This window comes from Lissotriton vulgaris, chromosome 12, assembly GCF_964263255.1.
Source record: "Lissotriton vulgaris chromosome 12, aLisVul1.2, whole genome shotgun sequence".
In the NCBI taxonomy this organism is placed as follows: domain Eukaryota; kingdom Metazoa; phylum Chordata; class Amphibia; order Caudata; family Salamandridae; genus Lissotriton; species Lissotriton vulgaris.
The window spans coordinates 385,012,630-385,033,602 of record NC_141700.1 but is presented as its reverse complement, the minus strand read 5'-3'; the positions used below and the strand labels follow the sequence as shown (position 1 = coordinate 385,033,602).

Genomic DNA, 20,973 nt, shown 5'->3' with positions numbered 1-20,973 from the left:
CACACGATGACCCGGCATACCTGGCTGATAGGGCCCAACTGGGAACGCAAAGTCTGTTAGCCCCGTTATATAACCCGAGTCTCCTTAAAGGACTGATTCGCCCTACTAAACATACAGTTGCCTTATGGTATAGGGCGCTCACTCGATTGAAGTGGAAGGGGGTCATCACGAAACTCACCCCACTTTGGGACACCAAAAAACTGGGATGCCTTAGGTCCAGCAAGGGATTCACCCAATGGGATAATATAGGCATTTCAATGGTGGGGGATCTCTGGACGTCCTCAGGGGTGCTTCCCTTTTCACAACTACAACAACAGTATGCCCTAGGCCCCACTGAAACATATAGATACATCCAAATACGACACGCTCTTCTGGCGGTGCTGGAACCAGGGACCACCGTCCCGGAGTCCTCACCCCTAGAGGACCGGCTTCTTACGGACTTTTTACAGGCACGCGCCACCTCACTCACATATCGCAAACTCCTGAATAACCTCCCGGATCCCCTGCAGAAATTACGAGAAAAGTGGGAAGATGAGTTAGGAGCTATGGATGAGACGGATTGGAACGCTGCTATGGCATCTCCAAGGGAGGCAGGGGTGTCGGCCAGGTTCCGGCTTATACAGTTGAAAATATTGCACAGAGTATACTACACGAGAACCACCCTGCATAGAATAAATAGGGCCGAAACCCCTCACTGTCTCAGGGGATGCGGGGAGGATGGTACGTTATTACATACACTGTGGAATTGCCCATTCATTGTTAGATATTGGCAACAGGTCATGCGCACAATATCCCAAGCCCTTGGCACCTCCCTTACGCCGGAGCCACGCCTCTGTCTATTAAATATCTGGGAGGGTACTGACCTTAACCTTCGACAACAGCAGTGGGTTACTATTGGTATAATGATGGCCAAGCGAGATGTGGCACAAAGATGGGGGGTGGCGGAAGTACCTACATTGGCATTGTGGTGCAGAACTATGGACAAACTGATGCTATCTGAAAGAACTGTATATAAAATGAGAGCGAATCCAAAGAAATGGAACAAGGTATGGGAGGCGTGGAATAGATACAGAGGGGACTTGTGTGAACCGCTGCCGGAGGATGATGACGAAGAGGAGGAAATGGTTGATTGAATCAATAGGGTGCTCTGGGGAGGGATCGGAAATGTAACCTTGCTGGTAGGGGTCTTGATTTAGCGTGATGCTTGAGGGGGGAGGGGTATTCACCTGGGCGGTTGGGATCGGCATACCTTATTGATAGCATTTTTTCTTCCTGCTTTGTGACTATACAACACGGATGAGCCATTAAGTTTGGTTTGTTTATTTTTTGTTCTTTTCTTCTACAAAAATGTAAAAATGCTCTTGAAAACGTAAGATTTCATGGCTCCGACTACTACATCCTGATGGCATTCCATATCATCTTTAACATACGCTGCCGGACCGGAGGGTTGTCGGCTGAATAGCTGTGTGCAAGTACAAAATACTGCATTGCCATACGACATGTATTACTGACTAAATGTACTATTGTTATTTTGATGATAACTGTCAATAAAAATCTTACACCAAAAAAAAAAAAAAAAAAACATATTTTAAATGTCTGGGCGTATAAGGGCTGCCACAGGAAACTGGCCTTGTTAGCATTATACCACTGTTCTTGTACAATTATTTTTTGAGTGATGGAGACGTTTTAAAATCTGGATGAAATAAATGGATTTGCCCTGCTGTTTGCCACTAGCACAAAGTTCTTGTAATACCTCCAAGTAGGAACACTGCTTCAGTTTTCAAGGCCCATGCACGAGTTGCTCATCAAGTCCCGGTTCCTTCTTCCTATTCTAGAACTTGTGGTCCTGTTTATCTCATTATAAAAGTAAGACTACTAGTACCAAAATGCAATGGAAACTACAAGGCATGATAAGCTATTCATGTATGGAGCTCGTAAACTTAAGAGCTCTGTGTGCGCACTATAAAATTTCTTTGGAGAACTGTTCCGAAGTCCAATTATTCTGCCTCGTGTTAAAAGAATGTGTGGTGTATGCAGACATAAACATGAGCTTAAAGGCCGCGAGGTTATAAAGGGCAAAGTGATTTAGCAACACTTTTACCAACAGTAAGTCCGGGCTATAGCTCCTAAGTGCTTGGTTTACAGAAAGAATATGCACCAAACAGCTCACAAGCACATCACGAGAATCTGCCTTGTAATGAAACACAATTTGTTTGCCACTAGTGCATACCTACTGGCATGTTAGAGAGACTCCCTAATCAAAGCATATTTATGGCAGTGAAACATGTTTTTTCTGTTGCTAGGCTGTGTTTCAGGGCCAGACATCTATTGACAACATGCTGTTTCTCAAATCTCATCGTGTTTTCTTTTAGTAGCTTGGCTCCAGCTCACAAACTATTTATTGCTCATGTCAGCTCACAGGTTCATTTCCAAAGTTTGTTTTCAGAACTCTACATGAGAACAAACCAAGCCGGCCCATAAGTACATGAGGATGTAAAACAGGCAGAGTCTAAATTGCACACAAATACAAATAATAAATTAAACAAGAAAAGAATGCAGCGCTTTGGAGAGCAGAAAAAAAGTACAAGCGTTATGGAGGGAGCAGCAGGAAGGCCAAGTGGAAGGAGGAAGAAATAGTACTATCACATCAGGAGTAGCGGACAGGAACCGATCAGGTTTTATTAACCTGTGTTTGGTCTCTTCTCCACTGAAAGGATTGGAAATTAAGTTTGGCCAGTGCTGAACAATGAAGGTGGCTGCAAAGAGATGCTGCATGTAATATAATTGGCACGCAATGAGTGTACTCCAATCCATTTTTACGTCGAGCCTAGATAGCACGTGCGCTGTCTCTTCAAAACATGTTGTATATACTTTAATGGCTTACAGCCTGCCCATTGCTTCTCATTTGTTTATTTCAGTGTCCTTCAAAAATCCTTGCTTCCAAGTGGTTAGTCTTTTCTATTTGTCCCTCCTGTTAGTCGGTTGTTCACTCCCACAGAGCAGTGCCCCATTACTTGTAGCCTTACACTTGTGTGCATTTTGGCTTGTTTCTGTGCACTATTTTCTTCTTTTGTTTCTACATGAGTTTCAGAAAGGTACCGTTTTCTTCCTCAGTCATGTTGTTCCGAGGTGTCTCCGCCAGCATGGGAAGACTCTCCGTTCGCACTGTTGTTCCCCATACCTTTCGATTTTGAGGGCGATTGATAACAGGCCTGTAAATCTTGCTGCCTTTTATCTGCACGGCGCCCACTTTCATGTTTCACCATTGCATGCCTTTTATTCTATCAGCACAGCGCCCCACAGGTGGTCATCAGCACTGAAAGGACTCCGGTATGTGAAGCCTCAGGAGCCTACTCGCCTCTTCTTTTTTTTCTTCTTTCCCTGTCGTTGCCGTCTTTGATGTTTCCTGTCCTTTGCTTACTCGGTTTATGTTTATTTATGGAGGGGGTAAATTAGTGGTAGAGGGGGCCAAGAGGGAGTCTGCACATCTTTCAATCAATCAATAATTCTTGGTTTTGTTGAACGCGACTACTCACCGTTGTGGGTTTCAAGGCGCTAGGGAGAGAGGGGGAGGTGCAGGTTCCAGTCCAGGAGGTCTGTCGAAGAGCCATGTTTTGAGGTTTTTCGTGAAGATGGGGAGTGATGTGGTCAGTCTGAAGTAGAATGGTAGGATGTTCCAGGCTCTGGCTGCAAGGAAGGAGAAGGAGCGGCCTCCTGGTCTGGACTTCCTGGTGAGGGGGACCACAGCAAAGGAGAGTTGGGCTGATCGTAGGGTCCTTTGGGGTGTGTGGAATTCGAGTCGGCTGTTCAGGTATGCAGGTACGGTGTTGTGGAGGGCTTTGTGTGCGTGAGTGAGAATCTTGAAGGTGATTCTAGCCGTGATGGGAAGCCAATGGAGTGTGCGCACGTGCTGGGAGATTTGGCAGTGTCTTGGCAGGTTGAGGACCGGTCTTGTGGCAGCGTTCTGGATGTTTTGTAGCTTGTGGGTGAGTTTTTTGTTTATTCCGGCGTAGAGTGCGTTGCCGTAGTCAAAGTCTGCTGGTGACGAGGGTGTGACACACCGGCTCAGGCTTGCCGCTAGACACGATTGTGGAGCTGCAGTGAGTCGTGTGGGCACATTGGTGCCTTGCTCTGTGCCAGTGGTGAGGGCCAGTAGAACTGGTGAGGCCTGAAGCTGCTGGGGGACGCTGGCCGAACCGCAGGGAGGGTAATGTCCCCCTTCCATTATTTCCTGATTGTGGCTACTTCGCCTGGGTGGCCTGGTCTGAGCGAATGTGCATGGGCTCCCTGACCCTACTCCTTACTAGATGTGCCTCAGGAGCTCTATCATCAGATGCCAAGTCTGCTCGTGTCTCCTAACTACTAGGGGTGAGGCGAGATCACGCCCTGGTGCTGCTGGAGATAGTATGGCACGTTGCTGGATTGAGTGGGGGCGCCCTCACTGTGGTGGACTCCCCTGCAAGTGTGGCAGTACTCTGCCTGGAGTGTGGCCTCCTCTGGCCGGGTCGGGTGGCTGCACCAGACTTGAGTGGGTGAGTTGGGACGGCGGCGAGCAAGCCTTAATACACCCACATGCAGAATCTCGATGGGAAAACACCCAAACTCTAGTGTGAGGTGCGAAAGAGTGCACGCTCTGCCATGCCTGTGCCCACCCAGGATAAAGCTGCAGGCAAGTCTCAGATGCAGACATGAAACATCTATCAACAAGGCAATGCAGGAAAGCTTAGCCTTGATTGACAACAAAATGGATGCAATAACAGTGTGACTTGACGTCATTACCCAAAGACTGACAACAAGTCTGTCAGCTAAAGGAGGCAAAGCAGACGATTTCTAGAGCGGAAGATGACTTGGTGGTTAAGGGTGACAAGATGCTCATCATGGAAAAGATAATCAGGGTGATTGCCGCCAAGAATGAGGATTCACAAGCACGGTCGTACCGTAATAACATTTGCTTAGGTGGTGTGCCGAAACCTACTAACACTGGCCGACTAAATTGCTGGTGACGCTGTTCAGAGCAGAAGACTTCTCAAGCTTTTTGGTGGTGGTGAGGGCCCACCACTCTTTTGGTGTTCGGCTGCAGCTAGGGGCACTGGCATGGCATTTCATAGCACGCCTGTTGAATTTCTGTGATAAAGACAATAACTCAGGCTGTCACGTGAAAATGGTCATCTTAACTTTCAAGGTAACAAGGTCTTGCTGTACCCAGACTTGGTTTAGGAGGCACGGAGCGAATTTGTCCAGGTATAAAAAAAACGCTTATGCATAAGGGAACTCCGCATATCTTCCAGACCCGGCAGCAGGGAATGGAGTTCTACGCCAACTGTCAAAGGACCCCAGTCCGAGACAAGAACAGAGATCACCGATAGGGTCACACGCCCGTCAGTTTGACTCTGACCAATGGTAATTAAGTTGGCTCCCTGTTACCCGAGAGGGATGCTTGTAGTGTAGGGGCCTCTTGTGTAATGCGGGATGCCCCGCGTGAAAATGGTGCCCAACTGAATACAGCCTTGCTGCATGGCCGCTGGGTGGTTGAAGCTCACTCCTGGCGAGGTTCGACACCTAGGGTACAAGGATGGATTGTGACTGGTCTCAGGTACACTGGATGGTATGATATGCACACCTTTAGATGTCCCGGGCACCCTCTGTGACCACTGAGGATGACACACTGCCTCTCATGGTAGCCCCAGAGGATTGTCCCACCTGTTCTACAGATATAGGCACTGTGTGCTGTTTCTTTTTTGTTTCTGAGTTGCTGAGGGCAGTATTAAAGCTTTATCAGGATTCTTTGTTGGGTGGGTTAAAGTGCTGTGTGGGATTGGTGCCACAGAGTGTGAGAGCAGGGTACTGGGTTATGTTCATTGCATACAAAGTGGAGCATGCTGCACCTATATGTTACTGCTTGGAGACATTGCAGTAAGCACAGACAGGAATTGTAGGCACAAGCAAATGTATACAAGGCTGACTGATGACTGACGCAGGTAGGGGTGCTAGCTCTTGTCGCAGTTCAACTTGGAATGTCAGAGGTCTCAATAATCATCAGAAAACCAGGCAGGTCTTCGCTTATTTAGATAGACATAAGATGGACACTGTGCTCCTGCAAGAGACCCACCTAACTATGTGCTGGGATGGGGGGCTGATGGGGTGGGGGGGTGTTTGTTCCTTCTGCTGCATCAGTTCCTCATATTCTGCCTATGCAAAGGGGGTGGCCATATTAATACAGATGGGCCTCCCCATGAGTCACTGACGGATACGAAGAGCCAGTATGCCATACTTTGGGGAAGGCTGGGCCCCACACAGCTCACTATTGTTAACTACTACGGGCCAAATATAGATGACCCTGCATTCTTTGCTCTCTTGTGGGATAAAGAATTGTCCACAGGCTTTTATATGAAGGGGGGGGGGGGGGGGGTTAACTTTGTATTACAACCCAGGTTGGATAGCCAAGCTATCCAGTGGATCCAGAGTGGACAGAAGAGTCATGGAAAACAGTCAGACAATATGATCAATAGGAAGAAAGCCAATTCAAGACATTAGTGGACAGTTAATGGTTAATGTTCATATTCTTCTTGGGTGGAAGCTGAGCTACTGTATCTTCCCTGCTTTATGATGTCCACTGACGCTGACCTTTTTTATGTGAACAAGTGATAGCCACTGAAGCTGAATTCTTATGTGAACAAGCTTGTCATCTTATGGGTAGGCATGCAGACCTTCCAGAGAGTGAAAATGGACTGAAGGGGGCGATAAGCAGAGGGACAAACCTCTGACCCAACCACCGCCTCCAGCAACCCCCTATCATAGTATTACTCCTTCGGTGCACGCTAGGTCAAATATCATCTTCCTTAAAAGTAGAAACAAAAAAGTAGGCCAGCGTTACAGTCTCCGATGGCTTGGACATACGCAGTTCCATTGCCCGGAACATTTAGGCAACTTTATTAGTTTACCTCTTCTTCCATGTGTCATTCATTTTTGCCTGGCACTGAATAACTTATGTCAATGACCCCAGGAACGCAAAAGAAAAGAGTATGCTCTGCTGCTCTTGGAACTGGGGATTGAGAAAGGCTCATCCTCTATGAAAAATATGGGGGGCATTTTGCAGCAGACTCACCACACGCCGGGAGTGCAGCAGCACTGGCTCCATACCATACCGCCAGCGCCGTGAGGGGAACGGCTGATCTTCTCCGGGGCTCGCCACGGTGTAGTTCAACCAGGCGAACTACACCCCCCACAAGCCCTGGGGGTGACGCACGAACCTGACGCTCTCCACGCGCCCGGAGGCGCTCTAAGAACTCGGAGCGCCGGACACTCCTGAGGGCATTTTGCAGCAGACTCACCACACGCCGGGAGTGCAGCAGCACCGGCTCCATACCATACCACCAGCGCCTTGAGGGGAACGGCTGATCTTCTCCGGGGCTTGCCACGGTGTAGTTCAACCAGGCGAACTACACCCCCCACAAGCCCTAGGGGTGACGCACGAACCTGACGCTCTCCACGCGCCCAGAGGCGCTCTAAGAACTCGGAGCGCCGGACGCTCCTGGGGGCATTTTGCAGCAGACTCACCAGACGCCGGGAGTGCAGCAGCACCGGCTCCATACCATACCGCCAGCGCCGTGAGGGGTAAGGCTGATCTTCTCCGGGGCTCGCCACGGTGTAGTTCAACCAGGCGAACCGGAGGCTGTCTTGGCAGGGTTTTTGGCTCTATTTAGCAGTGATATAGACTTTAATCTTGCTCACATCTAGGATAGGTATTCTTAGTTTGTGTTGGCCCTTTTAAGCCCTTTTTTCCAGACCTAGAAGAGGATAGCTGCTTAATATGATGATAGATCCCTTATTCTTGACTCTAATCTGTCTATTGCCTATTGGCTTTGACATACTTGACACATTGGTATTCTGACAGAGCTAAGGGGTATTTCATCCCTTTCAGGCCTACAGGCCTAGAACTAGAGGGACTCCATCTTGATGGAGCTGAGAGGCTTTTCAGGGTAAAGGTAAAGTTTATAGTTAAAGCTGTTGTTCACTTGGAGAGAACCGGTCTGGGCCAGCCCTTATCGGTAGGCTGTATTATTCTCTGTGTCGAAGACACCACAAAAGGCTGGCCAGCTGGGTGTGTGTCCTTGATGCGAAGTGGTGCAGAGATCTGGTGGGCGGCAGGCTGATGGCTGGAACTTTCCATGAGGAAACAGCATTCTATATCAGTGAAGTGCAGAGGCGGAGTCAGTCAGTCGAGTGGAGTTAGCGGAGCCAGAGAGTCGAGTGGAATTGGAGGAGCGGAGAGGAGTCAAGCTGGAGTGGTAGAAGAGTGAGGAGCTGTTGGAGTAGGAGAGAGAGAGGGTTCAAGCTAGAGAGAGCTGAGTTGAATTGGAGGAGCAGAGAGTGTTGGTAGAGTTGGAGGAGTGAAATTGCAAGAGGAGAAGAGACAGGACATGCTTGGAACCGAGAGAAGACAAACAGACAGTCAGTGAGCTGGAACTGAAGGAAGCAGTCAGAAGCAGTTACTTATCAGGAGGAGGTGTGAATAGCTGGAGTCTGAAGTAATGCCTTTTAGAAGAGACGGAGGAGAGATCGTGGACTAACCTGTGGGAGCAGCTGGAGTTAATTGGACATTGGCACAGAGACATTTAAAACAGAGTGAACAAGCTAGTGGAATGAAGAGCATCAGAGCGGCAGAAACCATTAGATTGAAGCTGGAAGGTGGAGACAGTTCGTGGGGGAGAGGAGTCCAGTTCAAAGTGATCAGCGCAGAGGTGTATCCAAGAGTGCAGGAGAGAGAGAGAGTCTGAGATGAGCCAAGGCACAGACGAGAGAGGAACCCAGATGACAGCTAGAACAAGACTTCACACTAATCAGGTGATATCGGTCCTGTCATATTAGTTTACTTTACACTTGCATCTTAATCTTGTCTTTATTCCCTAAGCTATTGTATTGCTAATCCTTTTCCTTGCAGCGGTGTGTTCTATCTATAGTCTTTGTCAGTTACATGTGGATGTGTCCATTACAATACCGATCTGTGTAGGTGTTTATATTGTTATAATAAAGCAGCCCTGGTTCTTAGTGAACTGAAATGTGCCTTGTATTCTTATTCAATCCGGGTAAATGTAGCTCCTAGTTGGTTGTTGTTTATATGAACGGATGATTAATCCCGATCAGGTAAGTGGTGATCAAATAAATAGGGAGCGAGTGGACCTTTGATGCCAAGAATAAGAGGTACATTATATTAATTGGCTAACTCCTAATATTGTAGTAGCAAGCCCTTAGTGAATAGGGAGAGAGAGACTTCCCAACATATAACTGAAGGTGTTCATAGGAATGTGGTCGTCGTTGATATACGGCGTTAGTGAGAGCGTTGGGGTGGATTACCAACGTGTATACCCACAGGATTGTGGCTTGTGTAAGTGAGAGCGTTGGGGGGGGATTACCAACGTTTAGGTTTGCCGGATTGTAAACCGTTTGGAAAAGAGAGCATTGGGTTCTGCAGGCCCATGTGTAGACACGCCGGATTGTGTGTCATATCTGCCCTGGGGTAGATCAGTCTGGGTCGGAGTGGCCGCGAGACTAACTGATGTGAATAAGATATGGTAGAAAACCTATGCATGTTTATTGCTATTTCCCCATCCTTAGGTACGACTTGTACATATATATATATATATATATATATATATATATATATATATATATATATATATATATATATATATATCTATATCCATTGTGAATACGTTCTAAGGAGGGAGGTGAGTACGTTCTGGCTGGGTTAGAGGGGCCCCTAGGGGCTGATCCCATCTAATCAGAAAACCCGGCCATAACAGAGGCGCTCTAAGAACTCGGAGCACCGGACGCTCCTGGGGGGATTTTGCAGCAGACTCACCACACGCCGGAAGTGCAGCAGCACCGGCTCCATACCATACCGCCAGCGCCGTGAGGGGAACGGCTGATATTCTCCGGGGCTTGCCACGGTGTAGTTCAACCAGGCGAACTACACCCCCCACAAGCCCTGGGGGTGACGCACGAACCTGATGCTCTCCACGCGCCCAGAGGCGCTCTAAGAACTCGGAGCGCCGGACGCTCCTGGGGGCATTTTGCAGCAGACTCACCAGACGCCAGGAGTGCAGCAGCACCGGCTCCATACCATACCGCCAGCGCCGTGAAGGGTAAGGCTGATCTTCTCCGGGGCTCGCCACGGTGTAGTTCAACCAGGCGAACTACACCCCCCACAAGCCCTGGGGGTGATGCATGAACCTGACGCTCTCCACGCGCCCGGAGGCGCTCTAAGAACTCGGAGCACCGGACGCTCCTGGGGGCATTTTGCAGCAGACTCACCACACGCTGGGAGTGCAGCAGCACCGGCTCCATACCATACCGCCAGCGCCGTGAGGGGAACGGCTGATCTTCTCCGGGGCTCGCCACGGTGTAGTTCAACCAGGCGAACTACACCCCCACAAGCCCTGGGGGTGATGCACAAACCTGATGCTCTCCACGCGCCTGGAGGCGCTCTAAGAACTCGGAACGCCTCCCGCATCGCGGGACGCGCGCGGGCGTCACCGGGCAGAGGGCGGGTGCCTGTGGCCGTCCGGGGACGGCAAGGGACGGGACAGGCCCAATCCCTAAGGAGTGCATTCCAACATGGGTAAGCGGAAATTACAAACTTCTTTGATTGGTGGGAGCTCTATTGCTAAAATCCCTCGCAAAACATCAAGCATAATCTCCTACTTGACTTCAGCTGTTGGGGTCCTTAACAAGGAAATAGAAAATACTGAACGGGAACTGGGGTTGGACATTAACAAACCATCTGAACAGATCTTGTTGCCTGATGGTAATACATCTTCCAGACAGGTGCCATTGGAGCCGTTGGTCATAATCAAGCCCCCAGTATCCCTATCCTATCTGATCCCATCATCCCTTTGAGTCCCGCCCTTGGAACCTGTAACAACCCTGACATCCCAAGCGAATCCATACAGGTTGTCCCTGCTATAACACTTGTCAAGAGACCTCCCAGAAAATCAAGGCGGAGACACACTACCCGAGGGGAAAAAGGTTCAAAATCATTAGCTCATCTCGAAGGAACTATTAAAGACATGGTGGCGAACATTTTCTCGGAAAAACTGGAATCTGTACTCTCATCGATTGCTAAAGACATCATTGATACCTTGAATGAATGTGTAGCAGGGATCTTAAAAAAGTGCGAGCGGCTTAACACTTTTATATCAGCTAAAGATCAACCTAAGATTCTTACTGCAATTCCTCCCGAGCAATTAACTGGGGCTCCAAAGCGCTGTGATCATGGGAGGGGGGATAGATGTATCTTGACTCCTCTCTTTAAGGATGGTTGTCTTGCCCCCCCCACATTGTATTTCACTCTCCCCCAAGGGAGGGATTGGCTCTAAGGGTTCGCTCTTGGGCCCAGTCCCTAAGAATCCTACTTGCCATACAAGGTCACCGAAGATTGGGAGGGCGACTACAATGGTATTTGCCTCGGCCCACCATCCCAACATTAATCTCCCATCAGAAGCCTCACCTCTAGTTGCTATTCTGGTGAATGTCCCCCCTTTAGGGGAGGTTGAGACAGAAACCCCAGATTCCCTGCTAACATCCATTAAAAGCTGGTGTAATGACAACTGTACAGGTGATAAACCGATCTCCTCGAGTATCATCATGGGTAGACGAGTGGGATGGTTGGGCCATACAAAAAACCATCTGAAGGGGGACTGCCTTATTGTAAACTTTAATAATCCTACAGAGGCTTCACGTCTGTTTTGGGATGCTTCACTTTTAAATCCCGCACAAGAGGGTACAAGAGCTCTCCCTCTGGGCTTTTTTTTATCCTGGTCCTTATACTAGTTACAGGCAGCAGAAAGTACCTCAAACCAGGAGTATGAGTAATGGTGAGACCCAGCCAGCTTCAGGGCACCCTTCCAGCTGGATAACTCATAAATCAGGTCTATTACCTAAGCCTCATTTTATGGCTAGCAGAGTGTCTAGGGAGGGGCTGATCCTCCATAATAGATTCGCCCCTTTCTCCCAGTTAGAAGAGGTGGATTGACTGGAAGGTTCATTCAAGTTGCCCCCACCTCCCACCATCCATAAAGAGGGGTTGTGGGAGACGGCCAAAATACTAAGCTGGAATATTGCAGGGTTACGTTCAAAAAGAGACGATGAGGTTTGGACAAATTTCCTGAAGGAGTATGATATTGTAGCCTTACAAGAGACCTGGGATAGTGAGTGCAGGTTCTGGGTCACTGGCTATACATCATACTTTGTCCCTGTCTGCCGCTCTCCGGCAGGGAGAGACAGAGGAGGCTTGATGTTGCTGGTGTCGGTGAAATTAGCAGGTACAGCTAAAAAATTAGATTCTACTTCCCCTAATCATCTGATAGTAGACGTCAGATTAACTAATAACACAACACTTCTACTTATTAATTTTTACAACTCTATGGTAGGGGAGAGCCCAAATGAGCACCTTTCTGCACTGGTCAAATTTTTAAATGTGTATATGGAAAGTCAAACCAATTTTGTCTATTATATTTTGAAAGGAGATTTTAATATTCATTTGTGTCATTTAAATTGTTAGATTGCTAACGAGGATGGTCCTCCTAACTTAACCCCCCAACACTTTGAACATTCTGCAAAGGGGGAAGCACTGGAGGACTGCCTGTCAACTATGGATTTGTATGAACCTGGCTTTCATGATAGGAATGACCGGGTGGTGACATATAGAGCCAGGGAGAGCAAATCTATTATAGATTACATATTTTTATCTCCTGGCATTTTAGGCTATGTAACTTTCTATAACGCTGTTCCCTCCACGTACAGTAACCACAACCCTGTGATACTGGAACTGGATCATACTTATACCCTCTTTAACAAACAGAGTGCTTCTACAGCAGTATTGGAGGCTAAACTTAAGGATCAAGGGAGGAGACTAAAGTGGGATAAAGTAATTCCAGATGAATTTTTTTAATACCATTAGCTCGAAAGTTGGGGATGATTTGAACGTCTGCTCGGTCCCCTTAAGTCAGGGAGGGGATGTTATTGCCTCCTTTGAGACAATTTGTGCCCAAGTGGCCAAAGAACTCAGTGAAAACCCGGCCCAAAAACACATCGGGCAAGGGATGGTTTGATCAAAACTGCTCCAGGGCACATAATCTGCTTATCCGGGCCTTGAAAAAGTCTCCTCGGGATAAACTGCAAGTTGTGCAGCTGAGGAAAGAATATAAATCCACAGTTCAGGCTCATAAAAATGAAATTAAAAGGGATGTTTGGGCCGCACTGATGGATAAGGCTACTATAAGGGACAGCTCTAAATTTTGGGCAATAGTTAACAACCCGTTATTTTCTGGCGTTGAGAACGGCGCCTTGGAAATAAATATCTCTGAAGGAGATTGGTTAAACCACTTTGAGGCAATCTATGGGAGTAATCTGGAGATTGAAAGCTTTGAGGTCCCTTCGATCAACTCGACCGGGCCATCATGGTTTTTCACTAATGAGGAGGTAGAGAAGGCGATAGAGGATACTGCTGGCCATAAGGCCCCTGGCCCAGATGGTGTGCCCTCCGATTTATACAAGTCCAACCCTAAATACTGGGCCAAAATTCGTACAAATGTTTTTAACACCTCAGTTGTCGCAAGGCGCCCAGCTACTTGGTCATGTTCAACCATCATCCCAGTGTATAAAAAGGGCCAAAGTGGTGACCCCAAATGTTACAGGCCAATATCCCTTCTGGATTCCTCAGTTAAAATCTTAGGGAAGGTGATATTGGCAAAAATAACGGACTGGGCTGCAGAAAATAACATCTTATCAAACGCCCAGTATGGGTTTCGAGCCGGCAGAGGCACGGAAGACGAGTGCCTCAATCTGCACTTAATTATAAATAAATATACGGTGGCAGCCAAAGGTTCAGTCTATTTGGGTTTCATGGACCTGTCCACAGCCTTTGACCTGGTTAATAGGTCAAGGCTGTGGACCTTACTACTGGACCTGGGGTTGGACCGTGTATTGGTGTACTTCCTGGCTGAACTTCACAGGGACCTGTATGCATCCATAAGAATGACACAGGAGGGGAAGTGCACAGCCAGGTTTAGGTCTGGTAGAGGAGTGCGCCAAGGGTGCATCTTGGCCCCTATGCTCTTCACCTTATACATTAATTCACTGGAAGATTCATTGGTAAAGGTATCTCTTGACATTCCGCGTATGGGAGGAACGACCATCCCTGTATTCCTAAACGCGGACGATGCCGTTCTGTTGGCACGGAACCCCCTTGGCCTTCAAAGATTGTTAAACTCCTTCGGAGAATTCATGAAATCTCTAGACCTGGTCATTAATACTGGCAAATCAAATGTTATGACACTGGGTTTTAATAAATATAGCTCCAAAACTTTTTTCTGTAATGAATGTGCGATCCCCAGGGTGAAAGTTCTTACGTACTTGGGGGTTGTGTTTGATGATAGAGGTACCTGTGGCCCCCAAATTACCTCTAAAGTAAATGCAGTTAAAAGAACTTCTGCCGCCATCCTAGGTTTTGCTAAACGGTTATGGGGGAAACCATGTGAAGCAATTTTATCCATTTATAAAGCCAAGTCTATTGCTACTGTAAGATACGGGGCTGGCATTTGGGGGTATAAACAACATAAGCCTATCCAGACGGAAGAATATAAATTCCTCCGTGCCCTCCTAGCTCTCCCCCAAGCAACAGCTACATTTTCGGTCCATCAAGAGCTAGGGATGGGCTATATTACAGACATCATAAGCTTAGCCCCCATTTTATTATGGATAAAAACCTGGCTGAACCCAAAACTCACCCTGAACCATGAGATTTTAAGAGATTGTATGAAACTGGAGAAATCAAAGGAAATCCAGTGGCTATCTTTTATTAAGAAAACCGCTATGGAATTGGGACATCCTGAGATTTTCACTAATCCAGATGGGTTGGTAAAGGGTGACATCAACTGGGTTAAGTCTAATTTTAAGAAACTTAGAGACCACGAGCGGGAATATGTGCAATTAAATAAACCTACTGTTAGGGCCCATTTCCTACTAATTGTGTCTCTATCTATCCAACCATATCTCAGTACCATAACGGTCCCATTCCATCGTTGGTTGTATACAAAATTTCGTTTTAATCAAATCCATGTCTTTCTGTCTGATCCTATGTGTTGGTGTAGGCCAGAGGAAGCAGTACCATGTAAATGTGATGGCCATTCACCTCAAGATATAATGCACTTTTTATTTTTCTGCTCCTTTTATAGTAGTGGCAGGAAAAAGTTTATTCTCCCACTTTTAAAAGATAAGGGTTACTTACAAATTAAGCCAGCACTGCTCTATCTACAACTAATGGAACCCCCTGTGATCATGTTTGGTGTTGCTAATTTTTTTGTAGCATCCATTAGAAGCAGGAAGATTAGACTGGCGAAAATAGTATAATGATGCCATAAGAATGTGTTTTTAAGAAATAATAATGAATTGATGTTTTTATGCAAAATTGCCTCTAAATTGTTTTTATTGTATTGATGTAACTCTGGCATTATTTATTTGTATAGTATACTTTTATGATTTTTATTAATCGAATAAAGTGTGTTTTGACTTGACTTGAATATGGTACACAACTCAGTCGGGTTTAGACACAGAGCAGGCTTACTGAAACTAGGTACAAACTAACCACTTGGAACCACAGGGAGCCACAGAGCATCAAGAAGTGATCGGGAGACAGGCAAAACCAGCCACAGAGTGGCCAGGTGGTGAATCTCTCAGTCCCCTTACAGTCACTCCCCTTCGTCATCTGCCTCAGTCTTCCACTCAACCTCTCCAGTCTTCAGGAATAAAGAACTCAGTAAGCCCATCACCACCTAGTACCTTTTCTACTTCATTGCTGGAGCCAAGAGCTAATGTCCCAGTGGGTCTATAGGCGTTGCCGTTCAGGTATTCTCAGGTCTTCTTTAAGTCTAGGTACCTTTGGATGCTTTGTGCTTCAACTGTGCTACTGCACAGGAGAAGCTGTGTAAAACATTAAACGTTGTGTTTGTTGTGGGAAGGCAGGGGATCAGTTCAGAAGAGGCAATGGCACTATAAACAGTTGTCCCTGCTCGTCTAGGATGGCGACCATTTTTGGCTTCATTCCTCGGATCATGGTACTAATAGTCTTGCTTTTCTAATTATAAAAGCAAACCATCCCATCAGAAAATGAAAAGCACAAGCTTCTTACTTTCCTACGCTGGACAACTTCAGATCTAAAGCAGTCTCAGGCACAGAAGCATATCTGATGATATTTTACTTCGCACCCATGTATTCTGAAATGCTAGGGATAACGAGAGTCAGTCAGTCTCTCAGTTGTAGACAGTCAACAGCCAAGTTTGATATCTTAAATCTTAGTAAATAGTTTATGCACTTTGAGTCGTATACACTGAGTACTTGGAATACAAACTAAAAGCAGTCTTAAAACGTATTGATGGTGATCCAGAGCTATTTAACAATATACTAATGAATGTTGATAGTGTTCACTCTGGTTTTCAAATGCATTTCAAAATTTGCTAACGCTTTGTGCAGCAGACTAACCCAATACCAGAGTGAGTGTTCTGCCTTTGTATGGCTGCAATGCACCCACCTGGGATGTAATGGAACCACTGGGCTATATGTTACGGTATTAAGACTTGCTTCAGAAGTATAGGAGTACATCCACTCCAATAAATAGCCACTCAAGAACCCTCTATCACCTGCCCTCCGACTTCGTAAAGCACATTACTCACTCGCTGGATGGTATCCTGGTTGATCTCTGCTTTCCCTCTGTACCTCTCCGGGACAAAAGTAACAGACATTCCAGCCTGAAATTATCTTATTATAGCAATTTGCCACCAATTCCTCCGCCAGTCGCCACTCACTTTGAGCTGATGTTACAGGTAACCTTGAAAAAATAATAAAAGGACAATCAGGTCTCAGAATATATTACAGCAGCCATTGTGGATAAAGTATAGTCCAAAATTAGTGAAAAAAGAAAATCTCTAACTCATTAAACACATTTAAAGCTTTGACTAAAGCCAACATCCCCTATGAAATGGCAGTTAGCCATAAAATGCAGTTTTGAAAGGCAGTGTCTGCTTTATAAGTTTATCATTTAAACAGAAAGGACTCATCATTCCTATTAGGAGCACACAGAAAAGATAAAGAAACAGTGGAGTGTATCGAAACAGAGGGTTGTAACCTATAGAGCTTGTTTTTTTAGGTCTTTTTCTATTAAAGTTTTGCAGACGCAATTTTTAATATACATATATACACACATATAACTAAGGCAACAGGCTTCTAATAAATAGCCATGTGAAATGATAGAACGTAGCAGAGCCTACACACCAGTAAGTGGTTAAATATGAAAGTACAAGACCACCCTTCTCTATTTAGTTGAACACATTGCTGCCATCTTACTGTCAATGCAATTTGCATTTACTAGCAGAGCACTGTAATGTTCATGGTATTTTATACATTTTTGAAAAGTGGATGTATTCAGTCAAGCATCAACCGACTCACTCCTTCGCAGTGTCTCGGCTGAGAGTAATTGTCCACGAGTGGGGTGGTAGCCTGCTTTTCTTGGTTTTAGAACATGAGGGGCACTGTGCGCTTATTGTATTCCAGTTGTTCTTCGCATGATCACTGGTTCATCTTTGGGGCTATTTAAAGACATTAGTTACACCTGCTCCTCCTTCACAGAGCAGCTATTGGAGGGGCCACATGCGAGTGATCAGATCAAGGATTCTAGGCTTAATCTAATAAGGTTCGGGTGGCAACACTTTGGTCTGTATTTTATTTATTATTATTATTTTATTTATTGAGATTTTTGTGAACTGATACAATCAATACAGCATATGTAATTCACAGGTAGAGTGTAAACTGTACTGAGAGAAGAGGAAAGTAAGAGAATTACAATAATGAAGATTGACAGAGCATCATGTTGAATTTTATACAAGCAGTAATCATTGTGCTAGAGTACATACATGAGAGGACGCTATTACCCCGGGGAGACATTTATGTATTGGCGAATTTACAGTCAATCCCAGCAAGATGCAGGCATCAGAGGCGAATAAGCAGGAGTAAGTCAATTGTCCGCAGGCGCCGACAGCCTGGACGGTGTTGGCATGCTCCAGCGGGTGAGTGAGCAAATATGCTGTAAAGGGGCCCCAGATATCACGGGCTGTGAGGCAAGGGGAAGGAGTTCAGCAAATGTGTATGTTTGTTTCTGCCAGAATACCAAGTCCTGAATCCAATCCTTGAATTTGGGTGCCCTGCCTCGACCCCATCTACATGCTATCCTTCGTTTAGCTAAGAGGAGGCTGAAGGAGACAAATTTCCGGTGCGCAACAGCCAATTTCTCAGTGTAGCCCAGTAAGGCAAATAAAGGAGAAAACGGAAGTTGCAATAGTGTCATTTGTTCTAATACTGTGAGAACTTGGTGCCAGTAGCTCCGGACAGCGTCACGCTCCAAGACGAGATGTAGGAAATCCGCCCCTGCAATACCACAGTGATCACAGTAGCCACTGTCGCACAACTTATATCTGTACATTTTGGCTGGGGTATAATAGGTGCGGCGTAAAATTTATAGTGAAGGATGCGGAGGTTGGCCACTGGACAAGCTCTGCTCTGTCTGCAGCAATAGGTCCACTGCCCATCTGTGATATCATGCCCCATCTCGGCGGCCCATTTATCTCTAGCAGTACAGTGCGGTGGGTTCGGGCGGTGTATAGGCTATGGTACAATGAGGAGATTAAGTGAGACGCAGCATTGTTACGCAGTATCATGCGCAGCAGGGCGACCTCTAGTGGTTCTAGCGGGTATGTAGGTGTGTGTTCTTTGAGGCCCTGCCTCAGCCGGACATAGAGGAAGATGTCCATAGGAGATGGCGGGTGCTTGAAGAATAGTTGCTGTGATGTGCAAAACTTGCCATTGAGATAGAGATCCCCAGCACGTAATCCTGTGCTAAACTTTAGTCTTTTTGAAGACACCCTCCTATGGAACCTTTGAATAATGTTTCAGATCAGTTGGGAGTCGTATCAATAATATCAAACTCCAGTGTAGCAGGTATCACATATTTACTCAAATCAGAACCAATCTTATGGAAGGCAAAAGAGACACGGAGAGATTGTGGAATCTGTTCTTCAACTGATTTTATATAAATTCAATAAAGTAAATTTCAGATCAAAGTATGGGGAGACCTACAGAGAAAGCAAAAAAGAAGTGAAAAGGGGTACATATCACTTCACCACATCGATTCACCGCTTAAACATCAGCTCCAATCAATTTTATAAACAACAACCAATAGAAGTTAATTGATAATGGTTGTATGTCTGTGCACAAGCAACAGAGAAGGAGATGATGTAGCTGTCCTTATTATTGATACGACTCCCAACTGATCTGAAACATTATTCAAACAAATCCCTTGTAGCATTTCTTTGACCTAAAAATAACCATTGCCCAAGCCTACAAGGGTTTATTGGGTTTCCCCCGGTACGATCACGCTCCTATGGAACCGGCATCTTCGGTTGATAAGCTAGAGGGAGTAATGAGGAGTACAAAATGGGGACCTGGGAGCGTGTGGCGATGTCCTGCTATGCCTTCGCATTGCAAACGATCAGCGATGGTTCCACCCCTTGTGACGTAGTGGGAGTCAGTATGGCGCCCTCAAGCGGTATGGAATCAGATAGCCAATGTTCTGCAGCCACCTGCGGCATGTATTTAGGGGGTGAAACCAAAAATGGGCATAGTGGGCTTGCGCACATATCTAATGTAATTCAAAATTGGGAACATCGAACCCGCCCTGGGAGTATGGCTTAGTAATTGTGTCCCATTGCAGTAAAGGATATTTGCCTCCCCAGGTTAGCCGGATCAGTTCCGAGCGGAGTGAGGCGAATAAATGTTCACCTGGGTTATATGAAATGTTGAGAAAAAGGTAGAGGAACCTAGGTAGGATGACCATTTTTATGAGGGAGGTACGTCCAGCGAGGGAGAGCAATCTATCTCGTGACATTGTCTTTCAGCTCTACCAGGGCCCTGCCGTAATTGAGCCGCATCAGTTCTTCCCGATCAGTGGTGACAAACACTCCGAGGTATTTCACCTCATCGGCACACCACTCAATGGGGAAGTCCGGTATAAATGCTGCCACAGATGAGATGAGGGGGAAGATCTGGGACTTTGTCCAATTGATGTGAATACCAGTGAGCCCTCCAAAACTAACAAATTCCCTGAGCAGTGGATTACGATTGAGGTGTGATTCTCGGATATATAAAGTGATGTCATCAGCATAAAGGGAAATAAGAATCAGCCGGTGAAAACAACGGAGCGCTTTATCATGGTGGTATTGTCTCACCCTGGCAGCAAGAGGTGCGACAGCCAGGGTGAACAGCAGAGGAGACAGTGGGCAGCCCTGACTAGTGCCCCGGGTAATGGGGAAGGAGTGCCCATTGATAAGAACCTGAGCTTCAGGGCCAGTATACAAAAGGCGGACCCATGCCAGGAACCCCTTAGGCATTCCCATGTTCTGAAGGATAACGAAGAGGTAGTCCCATTCAACAGAATCGAATGCCTTTGTGGCGTCCAAAAAGACAGCCACTTAAGGCAATTGGGGGTCAACTGACTGAGAAGAGCGTGCGTAGGTTATGTGATGTTGCCCGACCTGGGATAAACACTGCCTGATCTGGGAGAACTAGGTTCTCCATTAGTAGGCTGAGGCCATTAGCCAACATTTTTGCCAGGATCTTCGCGTTGGTGTTGATGAGAGAGAGAGAGAGGACGATAAGAGTTGCAGCAATCTGCAGGCTTGCCGGGTTTTAAGAGTGAAGAGATCAGAGCTTACCTCAAGGACGGAGGAATGGACCCCAGCTCCTGCGCTTCATCAAAGACCTGTTTGAGAATGGGTAGCAACTGATCGAGGTACACTTTGGTCGGCATTTTGTGTTATTTTATTCATTTTAAGCTTCCTTTGAGGTTATTCTGAGGCAGTTTATTCT

At 46.4% G+C, this 20,973-nt stretch overlaps 1 protein-coding gene across 3 annotated transcripts in view; it reads right to left on the bottom strand.

Moving 5' to 3' along the window:
- SS18L2 (SS18 like 2) overlaps positions 1 to 20,973 on the bottom strand; it is an 87,938-nt gene that overhangs the window by 60,553 nt on the left and 6,412 nt on the right. For all 3 annotated transcript variants that reach the window (XM_086945150.1, XM_086945149.1, XM_086945148.1), the window contains exon 2: positions 16,731 to 16,885. In XM_086945150.1, the coding sequence (XP_086801276.1) occupies positions 16,731 to 16,799 (69 nt within the window). In that variant the 5' untranslated portion in view covers positions 16,800 to 16,885. The remainder of the gene's footprint in view (positions 1 to 16,730; positions 16,886 to 20,973) is intronic.